Source organism: Ictalurus punctatus, chromosome 24 (genome assembly GCF_001660625.3).
Source record: "Ictalurus punctatus breed USDA103 chromosome 24, Coco_2.0, whole genome shotgun sequence".
Lineage (NCBI taxonomy): Eukaryota > Metazoa > Chordata > Actinopteri > Siluriformes > Ictaluridae > Ictalurus > Ictalurus punctatus.
The window spans coordinates 200,569-212,414 of record NC_030439.2 but is presented as its reverse complement, the minus strand read 5'-3'; the positions used below and the strand labels follow the sequence as shown (position 1 = coordinate 212,414).

Below are 11,846 nucleotides of genomic sequence, written 5' to 3'. Positions count from 1 at the left end.
TGTCCAGGGTGTACCCCGCCTTGTGCCCGATGCCCCTGGGATTGGCTCCAGGTTCCCCCGCGACCCTGAAGAAGGAGTAAGCGGTAGAAGATGGATGGATGGTTGGATGATAGGGTATTACTTATACACGTATATCAAAAACTCAACTCAATTTCAGCTTAAAGATGTGAAATCACCCTGGCAGTCACATAACAACTGTATGTATATATATATATATATATATATATATATATATATATATATATATATATATATATATATATATATATAGTCTACACAGAATGAGGCTATTCAAATATTTACAACATGTTATTATCACATAGCTGGCCGAATTCGCTGGTCTATGCTCCGTGTGCACAAGGTAAGACGTCAGAGAATAAATGCTCTGGTTGAAATAGGTTGAAGAATTTGTTGTTTGCTCTCCTCACCTACACAAATTCTGTCTGTGTCTTGTTTCACACAGGTCCTTCTGTCACCTACCCACCCACCCTCATCCCCCACTCTTTTGTCTTCCTTAATGGCCCTGTGCTGCTGCTGTTGGCACAGAAGATATAGGCTTTCCCCCAGGATTTCAAGTTTGAATTTGAATTAAACTACCAAAGATTGTGTCAAAAAGATTGTGTCTGTTAATAGCCACCCTAAACGAGCACAAGTCAAGACAAAATACATACTCTAGTCACATTTTTATTTAGCAAAAGTGGATGGGAAAAAAAATTCTTATTAATAGTCTACACAGAATTAGGCTTTTCAAATATATATATAATTTACAACATAGGGATCTGAACCCCCTTTTGATTAGCATAACACAGCATCAGATGAGCAACATCACTCATCTAGCCATTGCAGATCCTGGCCCTCTCCTCGGAAGGACTTCCTTTTCACCCCATAGTCAAACTTCAGTTCAGTGTCCACACTGATGTCCCGCAGGGCCCTGAAGAGGATGACATCCACGTCCTGTCCATTCACCTTCAAAACGAAAGGTTCAGGACATAGGTTGGCTTACTTGGATGAATGCTTCACTCCTCTGCCCACAGTGTCTGCACAGGGGTGGCATTCACAGGGAAAAGTCTGGGCGTCGATGCAGAGATGCCTCTGGCCGGTCCTGAAGAAAAACAGGTACCCTGCTTCATCCTGTAGATTTTGGATCATGACTTTTCCCTGGGCATATGTGATTACCTTCCCATGGTAATCACACACGATGTCACCCTTGGAAAAGGGTTGGGTTGCAACAGCTCCTGCAAAAGAGAGCAAAACAATATGCATCAGATGAAAAGAACAAAATCAACAGGTTTACAAACAGTGTTTTGTTTAAATTTTTTCTGTTAGGTTGTAAGGTAAATTACAAATAGCAAAATAGCAAAACCATAATTTAAGTAATAATAACTTCTCCCCTCATTACAAAAATAACAAAAGGTTTTTTTTGTTGTTGTTTTTTTTTACCTAGCCCTTTCTCTCCACCAAAATCTTTGATGGCCAGGCCTTTCCACGTCTGCTGAGACACGTTCCGGCGGAGGTCCTCGTCAGTCTCGATGACAAGTTTGGTGGCTGGTTTCCAGGCCGCCAAAACGTCCGCTGGCTTTGGACATTTGTTCTTCCACCCTTCCTTCAGAATCCCATATTTCACCCTGCTTTCTTGGGGTTTTCTGGTAAAGCCCTCTATAACGAAGAATAAAATAACTTCAGTCACACACGTCAGGTATCGAAAGGAACAAATCACAACAGAAACGATTTGAGCTTGTGGGTGGAGACCATAGATTTGCTCCCTTGTCAATTTTTAAAAAAATTCATTTTGGTAGTCAACGTGGTATTTATTGAACAGGGTACTTACTCAGCAGCCGTTCCATTCTTTTGGCCTTTTGGGCGGCACGCCACTTGTCGTAGAAGACACGATCGCCCGGAAACCCTACCTTTAACGTGTAGAGTTTGGTGCCAATGCCGGAAACTTCATTAAAAAGTCTGCAAAGTCCAAAGAATTTGTGCCCGATAGACGGTAAAACCGGTCGGTGTCAGAGCTGTAAAAGGAAAGAAGGCATGTGTTAACATATTAGAAATTAGGTGAACAACAAATGCACGCAATTGTGATGTTTCGTGTCTGTTTAAGATGAAGAACCCTACCCTGCCAAGGAGTCCAGCAGTGTAGCCGTGGCCACTACAGTCTGTGGCGTACGTACTCTGCGCATTTTGGCCACAGCAGTGTTGTAGGCCAGGTAAGACTACAAGGCCTCCTTCTCCGTGTCCGTCAGGTTAGCCGCCGCTGTCTCTAAAGCACCTCTCGCCTGACAACTGGTGGCTCTTAAAAAGTTTTCGAGTGTGCCCACACTCCAGCTTTCTTCATAACTGCAGAAAGAAAAGGTTACAAGAAATGTTAATTGTAATATGATCGGGTCTGATATTTTCCGTATAGAAAGTGAACAATTACGCACGAGTACGTCGAATTGTGTAGGTACGTACACTTTGTGGAGCACACTGAGGTCATTCGAAACTGTGAGCAAAGCAGTGCCAGCTGACGAAAGGAAGAACCTGCCACAGTTCAGGTCACTCCTGATCACTCTTGGGCGGATGTGCATGTAATATGCCTGCAACCACTGTGTGAACGAGAAATACGCAGGCACTTAATTTTACAGTTGTCTCAGGAATAAAATGCAGATGATCTGAACCACAGGCTGAACAATTTCTGTAAGGTACAGTATAGACACAATTATATACACTTTCAAAATCCCCACTAAAATCATGGGCTAGCGGAAGAACTTACAGCTTCCTCCTCCTTTGTCAAGGCAAAACAGGCAGCTCGCTGCATCCTTTCATTTCGGCCGAAGCCAATCAACACCCTGTCGTCAACTTCCTTCCTGTTGACCCACTCTGACACCTGAAGAACAATGGAAAGGCAGAATTTTTAATGAACACATTTGTAAATAACCACCACAGCATATTAAAAGAGAAAAGTCGTTTAGACCGTTAAAATAGATGCACTCATGGTCAGGCCTTGCACAGCTGCCGGGCACTGAAAGTGACGTAACACCAAAAGTGCCGCGCAGTAGCGGCGATAGCTGGTCTCCTCTGTTGAGAGAACCTGTGCGCTTGAGACGAGCTTCTGAAAGATTTACATTTACATTTATTCCCTTAGCAGACGCTTTTATCCAAAGTGACTTACAAATGAGAAAGATACAAGCAAAGCGATATCAAGCAGAGAACAATATAAGAAGTGCTACCATACAAGATCTATTAATTGAATTCCAGAAGAAGCAAAGTGCAGAGTAGAGGTGTAAGTGCATTTTTTATTTTTTTATTTTTATTATGAGTTTGTTAGGTGTTCATAGAAGAGGTGGGTCTTTAGTTGTTTTTTGAAGTTGCAGAGAGATTCTGCGGTCCGGATTGAGATTGGAAATGCATTCCACCACTGAGGAACAGTTAGTGTGAAGATTTTGGAGAGGGACCTTGCGCCACGCTGAGTTGGAACTGCTAAATGTCGGTCGCTAATCGATCGCAGATTGCGAGAGGGAACGTAGGCCTTCAGGAGAGAGTTGAGGTAGGAGGGTGCTGTTCCTGACAAGGTCTTGTAGGTGAGCTTCAAGGCCTTGAACTTCATGCGGGCAGCTACTGGAAGCCAGTGGAGGGAGATGAAGGTGTGTGTGACATGGGTTCTTTTGGACTGGTTGAAGACGAGGCACACTGCAGCATTCTGAATCATCTCAAGGGGTTTGATGGAGCTGGCTGGGAGGCCTGAAAGCAGTGAGTTGCAGTAGTCCAGTTTAGAGATAACAAGAGCCTGGACTAGAATCTGTGTAGCCTGTTTGGTGATGTAGGGTCGGATTTTCTTGATGTTGTAAAGGATGAACCTACAGGACCTTGCAGTTGCTGAGATATGGTCTGCAAAGGTCAAACCATCATCAAGAATCACCCCCAAGGTTCCTGGCCATCCTGGTTGGCACGAGTGTGAGTGAGCCGAGCTGTACTGTGAGGTTGTGGTTGATTGAGGGACAGGCTGGGATGACGAGAAGCTCAGATTTTGCCAGGTTAAGTTTAAGATGGTTTTCCTTCATCCAGACCGAGATGTCCGAAAGGCAAGCAGAGATGCGTGCAGAGACGGATGGATCGTCAGGCTGGAAGGACAAATGGAGCTGGGTGTCATCAGCATAGCAATGATATGAGAAGCCATGAGACTCAATCACCTGCCCTAGAGATGTGGTATAGATAGAAAAGAGGAGTGGATCCAGAACTGACCCCTGTGGAACGCCAGTTGCTGAGTTTCAGAAATACCTCCCCTCCATGATACCTTGAAGGATCTGTCAGAGAGATAGGATTCTACCCAGCGCAGAACCGTTCCAGTGATGCCCAGGCTGGAGAGAGTTGACAGGAAGTCGTTCCTGGCTACCGCCAAAATGGCCTGGTACTGTGTCAGTGTGCGAACACTGTCATCATATCTATTTTGAACACAGAAAAAAACAGAGACGTGCAAATAAATAGAGTTTTTAAAAAATAAATAAATAAATAAATAAATAAATAATAATAATAATAAAAAATACAGGCATACAGGTGTATATATATATATATATATATATATCACAAAATATATGGTCAGGCAAGTTAACAAGACCATTTTGGAGTTCACTAGAATTTTTTTCTTTAAAAAAAACACATCACGTCCATTAGCCACTGGGAGATGGATGGATATTCCAATGGACCACTAGGGAGCATCTTGCTATTAGGGATGTGAAAGCAAATTTAATAGTATTTTATAAATAATATTTTAGTGGCACAAAATAATAATATAAACTAGTCAGAAGTATTTGTATAAGTGTTTAAATGAAATTTACAACAAGAATTTAAGTGTATCCTGTAAAGATACTTATTTCGTGACAGATGAAGTCTGTTATTCTGACTAGTTAATATTATTATATAATAATAACAAACAGTCCATATTGCAACAAACTCCCACTTGGAATTTAGCCTGTAGGGAAAAATGAAATGAGTACATATCCATTTCTCTGAACGACAACCCAGAAAGAAGCATTTACTGACATACAGGTGTGTGTGTGTGTGTGTGTGTGTGTGTGTGTGTGTGTGTGTGTGTGTGTGTGTGTGTGTTTGTGTGTATATACATATACATACATACATATATATATATATATATATATATATATATATATATATATATATATATATATATATATATATATATATATATATATATATATATATACATATCAAAATAAGGCCAGGCAAATTAACAAGTTCATTTGTCGAGGCACTGTATGGAGTTCACCAGAATTTTTTTCTTAAAAAAAAAAGAAGAAGAAGAACAAGAAGAAGACACCACGTCCTTTAGCCACAACATTAAATTGCATTAATTTTGACACATGATACAGCTGAACAATGGACTTTTTAGGGCTGGTCTGTGCACCAAAGATATATATATATAAAGAACAAAACTCCCTTCATCGCATCCTTTATTTTCACAAGTATTTATTTCGTGACAGATGAAGTCAGAGTAGCTTATTGTAACAAATTCTCACCGGAAAAAAACCCCACCGGAGACACTGAGAACCACCAGGGGCTTTCGGCTGTGGGCTTCCCCAGGCTCGGTGCACTATTTTCGGGCAAAATGGCAGACTTCCAAGGACGTTTCCCTTGAACCGAGCTCCATCAGGGGCTTCAGCTATGGGCTTCCCCAGGCACGGTGCACTATTTTCGGGCAAAATGGTTAACCTCCAGGGACATTTCCCTTGAACCGAGCTCCATCAGGGGCTTCAGCTATGGGCTTCCCCAGGCACGGTGCACTATTTTCGGGCAAAATGGCAGACTTCCAGGGACATTTCCCTTGAACCGAGCTCCATCAGGGGCTTCAGTACTGGGCTTCCCCAGGCATGGAGCACTATTTTCGGGCAAAATGGCCAACATCCAGGGACATTTCCCTTGAACCGAGCTCCACCAGGGGCTTCAGCTATGGGCTTCCCCAGGCACGGTGCACTATTTTCGGCCAAAATGGTCAACCTCCAGGGACATTTCCCTTGAACCGAGCTCCACCAGGGGCTTCAGCTATGGGCTTCCCCAGGCACGGAGCACTATTTTCGGGCAAAATGGTCAACCTCCAGGGACATTTCCCTTGAACCGAGCTCCACCAGGGGCTTCAGCTATGGGCTTCCACAGGCATGGTGCACTATTTTCAGGCAAAATGGCCAACCTCCAGGGACATTTCCATTAAACCGAGCTCCATCAGGGGCTTCAGCTATGGGCTTCCCCATTCACGGTGCAATATTGTCGGGCAAAATGGTCAACCTCCAGGGACATTTCCCTTGAAGCGAGCTCCATCAGGGGCTTCAGTACTGGGCTTCCCCAGGCATGGAGCACTATTTTCGGGCAAAATGGCCAACCTCCAGGGACATTTCCCTCGAACCGAGCTCGACCAGGGGCTTCAGCTATGGGCTTCCCCAGGCACGGTGCACTATTTTCGGGCAAAATGCCAAACCTCCAGGGACATTTCCCTTGAACCGAGCTTTTTTTTTTTTCATTTCCTTGATGGAGCTCGGTTCAAGGGAAATGTCCCTGGAGGTTGGGCATTTTGCCCGAAAATAGTGCACCGTGCCTGGGGAAGCCCATAGCTGAAGCCCCTGATGGAGCTCGGTTCAAGGGAACCGTCCCTGGAAGCCTGCCATTTTGCCCGAAAATAGTGCTCCATGCCTGGGGAAGCCCAGTACTGAAGCCCCTGATGGAGCTCGGTTCAAGGGAAATGTCCCTGGAGGTTGACCATTTTGCCAGAAAATAGTGCACCATGCCTGGGGAAGCCCATAGCTGAAGCCCCTGGTGGAGCTCGGTCCAAGTGAAATGTCCCTGGCGGTTGACCATTTTGCCCGAAAAAAGTGCACCGTGCCTGGGGAAGCCCGTAGCTGAAGCCCCTGATGGAGCTCGGTCCAAGGGAAATGTCCCAGGAGGTTGACCATTTTGCCCGAAAATAGTGCTCCATGCCTGGGGAAGCCCATAGCTGAAGCCCCTGATGGAGCTCGGTTCACGGGAAATGTCCCTGGAGGTTGGCCATTTTGGCCGAAAATATTGCTCTGTGCCTGGGGAAGCCCATAGCTGAAGCCCCTGATGGAGCTCGGTTCAAGGGAACCGTCCCTGGAAGTCTGCCATTTTGCCCGAAAATAGTGCTCCATGCCTGGGGAAGCCCAGTACTGAAGCCCCTGATGGAGCTCGGTTCAAGGGAAATGTCCCTGGAGGTTGACCATTTTGCCCGAAAAAAGTGCACCGTGCCTGGGGAAGCCCGTAGCTGAAGCCCCTGATGGAGCTCGGTCCAAGGGAAATGTCCCAGGAGGTTGACCATTTTGCCCGAAAATAGTGCTCCATGCCTGGGGAAGCCCATAGCTGAAGCCCCTGATGGAGCTCGGTTCACGGGAAATGTCCCTGGAGATTGGCCATTTTGGCCGAAAATATTGCTCTGTGCCTGGGGAAGCCCAGAACAGTCCATATTGCAACAAATTCTCACTTGGAATTTAACCTGTGGGGGAAAATGAAATGAGTACATATCCATTTCTCTGAACGACGACCCAGAAAGAAACATTTACTGATATACAGGTGTGTATATATATATATATATATATATATATATATATATATATATATATATATATATATATATATATATATATATATATATATATATAAAGTGTATCCAGATGTCGTTTTGTGTGATGTATTCTGCAGGAAAGTGACTTCTGTCCCAGTTCCTCAGAAGAGGATGACATGCCAACTCCTCCCACTCCTCCCCCTCCTCCTTCTCCATCTCCTCCTACTACCCTTCTTCCTTCTCTTCCTTCAATTGAAGAGGTAAGGGATAAAGTATCATATACTTAAAATGGTGTTTTTTTGTTTTGTTTTGTTTTGTTTTGTTTTTTAGATTCATTTAATTTTGTTCATTTATATTTTCCCCTCAAGTACTTTGGTGACGAGTATGAGGAAGACACAGATGAAGAGGAGAGGGATGGGTTGAATATTTAAATAAAATTGTTTTTCTTTTACTTTACCTCTGATCTTTGTGTATCTTTGAGCATGCAGTGTGACTGTGAGTCTTTGTGTTTGTGCCTTTACTACCATTAATACCACTACCAAATGTTACATACATCTCTGAGTATTATTTACAAAGCCCGTTTAATATAATAAACAGTATTTAATTTGTGAACCTTTACTTTTACCGTTTATTTTTGTCTTAATTTGCGGAATTATTCCTCAGAGTAATCATTGTTTGACTAGGAAGTAATGTTTGATTCCCGTTCCTGCACGTTCCGTTATTAGTGACGCACTCCAAACAAAAGCCTGCAGAGAGACGCAGACACGCACACGATACTGCCCACTCTCCAGTCCACTAGGTGTCGGTAATGCACCTTTAGTGGTTTTCCAACCGCCATTAAAAACAAAAAGAAGACGAAGAAGAGCAGACACACACACACACACACACACACACGCACGCACGCACGCGCGCGCGCGCGCGCACGAGATCACAGCGCTGAGGACTTTATAGCAGATTCTTCTGCTTTGCCACGCTTTTTTTTTTCTTTTTTTTTTTTTTTTTTTTTTTACTATTTTTTTTCTCCTTTTATCTCCGTAAAAACATGTCCGATGAACGTGCAGTTGATTCGCACCGGGACCAAACAGAGGACGTGACAGGTAAATCCGCTCCAGTTAAGCATCAGTATAAGTTAGGAGTGCTTTTGGGGAGCGGAGGATTCGGCTGTGTGTTTTCGGCACAGCGAATCTCCGATGGTTTACAGGTTGCTGTCAAACAAGTGTGCCAGCACCGAGTGCAGGAGTGGATAGAGCTGGCTGACGAATCAATGACAGTCCCCATGGAGGTGGCGCTCCTGCTGAAGGTTGGTCGTTCAGGTCACCCTGGCATCATCCGCATGCTCGACTGGTTTGAGGTGCCCTATCAGGGTTTCTTTATCGTGTTCGAGAGACCGCAGCCGTGCCAGGACCTATACCACTTCATCGCCGAGCGCGGTACCATAGATGAACCGATGGCACGAAAGATCTTGAAACAGGTGGTTGAAGCAATTCAGTTTTGCCACTCGAGAGGAGTCGTCCATCGAGACATCAAAGACGAGAACATTCTAGTGGTCACAGGTACTGGAGACATCAAGATAATCGACTTTGGATCTGGCGCTCTGCTGAAGGACACGGCCTACACGGACTTTGAAGGAACCAGAGTGTACAGCCCACCTGAGTGGATCCTTCATCAACGTTACGAAGCACTTCCACTCACCGTCTGGTCTCTGGGCATCCTTCTGTTTGACATGGTGTGTGGAGACGTTCCCTTTATAAGAGATAGAGACATAGTCAAGGCGACGCCCAGTTTCATTAAGCATGTCTCTAAAGAATGCCGGTCTCTCATTCTCTGGTGCCTGGCGTACCGCCCAGAAGAGCGTCCAAGTTTAGAGCAGATTTTGATTCATCCCTGGATGATGGATAACTCGGAAGACATCTGAGACCTGCGGCACGACAGCAACATCGCGCCCAGGCTTTAATTTGAAAACACGGACCGGTTTAAAGATGGCTGTCGGAACCTCACACCTGCTGTTTTGATTATACACTGGATTACATCCCACTTTTACACTGGCCTCTCAACACATACTTATTTATGGAAAAGTTCTCCGGCATTGCGTCGTCCCATGGATGCCATTCCGTCTCCCGTGCCCCGTCCCCTGTTCTCCAGCCCACCCCGTGTGCATCTTGAATCTACACTGCTACACACAACCGGTGCACATGATAAATAGTTCTGATAACATGTTCCTGCTTGGTTCTACAGGCTCTCTGTGTATAGTTTGATGCCCTCGTTTTAAGAGGAGGCTTTTGTGTCGTGTCCCGCTGGGAGCGCGGATACATCGGCCAGACTGTCGAGTGACATGAATGTGTCTTGATCCAGGAAATGTTCTTGTGACTCATGTTTGTGTTTAAAAAAACAAAACAACACCACTGTTCACTAAATTCCCTTCTGGGAAATAAAAAAAAAACTTATACATCGATGTGCCTTTTACTTTCGGTATCTTTGTTTTGTCAAGTGCTCTGAAGTCATAATAAGCAGGTGCTGCACTGGTTACGTGATTTAACACGTGGTCAGAAAACCGAGCATGAATGTCGTCCCTGACTAGGAAACAGTGTGTGTGTTTACTTAGAAAGAAAGAGAAAGTCGTTTCGGTTAAAGCCAGAGATCTATATAAGCACTAAGGGTTTTTTTTTTTGTTTTGTTGGAAAGCTGTTGACTAATTGTGTCCGCATTTAAGCTACAGGACCAAACGTCAGGCTCGAATGTGAAAACAGGACCTTTTCAAGTACAGAACACATGAACGGATGGACGCATGAATGAATGAATGTATTAGAGCTTGTGCTGTTTAAATTGAATCTGGCTTTTTTTGTTTTGTTTTTGTTTTTGAAAGTGAAAAGTCATCTTTTGTTAACCATCGAAATCCCTGCTGGTTTGCTCGGGTTTGCACAACAACTGTTCTCTAAATACTTTTGTGTGTTGAATTTTTATAATTTTGTGGCAGTGGTCACGTGACCATATTTAAGTTAAATTGAATTTTAAAAAAAATAATTTAAAAAAAACACTGATTTCCATGTTTATATTGTTCAGTTTTTTTTGTTTTTCTTTTTTTTTTGGAAAGCTCTTGACTAATTGTGTCCGCATTTAAGCTACAGGACCAAACGTCAGGCTCGAATGTGAAAACAGGACCTTTTCAAGTGCAGAACACATGAACGAATGGACGCTTGAATGAATGAATGTATTAGATCTTGTGCTGTTTAAATTGAATCTGGCTTTTTTTGTTTTGTTTTTGTTATCGAAAGTGAAAAGTCATCTTTTGTTAACCATCAAAATCCCTGCTGGTTTGCTCGGGTTTGCACAACAACTCTTCTCTAAATACTTTTGTGTGTTGAATTTTTTATAATTTTGTGGCAGTGGTCACGTGACCATATTTAAGTTAAATTTAATAAAAAATAAATAAATAAATAAATAAATAAACACTGATTCCCATGTTTATATTGTTCAGTTTTACCATTTGTAAAAAAAAAAAAAAAAAAAAAAAAGTATAAATAAAATGTGTAACAATAATTTAAGTATATCCTGTTAAGATGTGCTCATAGTTTATTAGAGGTAGACCTTTTCAGTCCTTTAAAAATTCTGGTGTCCTTCTGTCTTTAAGTCAACCTGATTGCTGTGAACAGGAATAAGCCACCCAGTAAGTAGTCTCTGAAGTCTCTGTGTTTGGACTTGCACCACATTTCCCTACTAATCAGACAGTAGTAAGTGATGCTGTAGAAAGATTATGTTGTGGAAATCACAAAAAACTAGCCAGACAGCTAGCAGAGTGTGATGAAATATTAGTTTACTGCACAAGTGACTGTCTGAACTGGCCTTCTTCACATCACTAGCCATGTCGTTGTGTTTTTTCCGTTGCAGCAGAACTTGTCAGAACGAAGGGCAAAGCAAGTTTATTTATACCGCACAGCTCATTAGTTCAAAACAGACAGCTAATAAGTGATATGGGTGAAAGTCTACAAGGAATGACGCTACATCAATAACAAACTCTGAGCACGTCTCCACAGTGTAAACTTAAATTCTTGTTCCAAAACTGATTTATACACTCATACAAATGCAAATTTTATTTACAGAGGAGTATTTACACATTTACACCGGTATTCTAGTGACAGAGCATATTAATATAAACTAGTCAGAAGGCAAGGCAAATTTATTTACATTGAAAAACTCATTCATTAAAATAAGGAAGATAACAAGTAATACGGGCCGTATTTATGCACATTCTACATGTTGTTGTTTTTTTACACTAGTATTTAAACGA

General features: G+C 43.0%; 1 protein-coding gene across 1 annotated transcript; it reads left to right on the top strand.

The window, feature by feature from the left end:
- Positions 1 to 8,285: 8,285 nt before the first annotated feature.
- On the top strand, positions 8,286 to 10,983 carry LOC108257463 (serine/threonine-protein kinase pim-2-like). The gene has a single exon (XM_053675458.1). The coding sequence runs from the start codon at positions 8,604 to 8,606 to the stop codon at positions 9,474 to 9,476; it is 873 nt and encodes a 290-aa protein (XP_053531433.1). The 5' UTR covers positions 8,286 to 8,603; the 3' UTR covers positions 9,477 to 10,983.
- Positions 10,984 to 11,846: the final 863 nt, after the last annotated feature.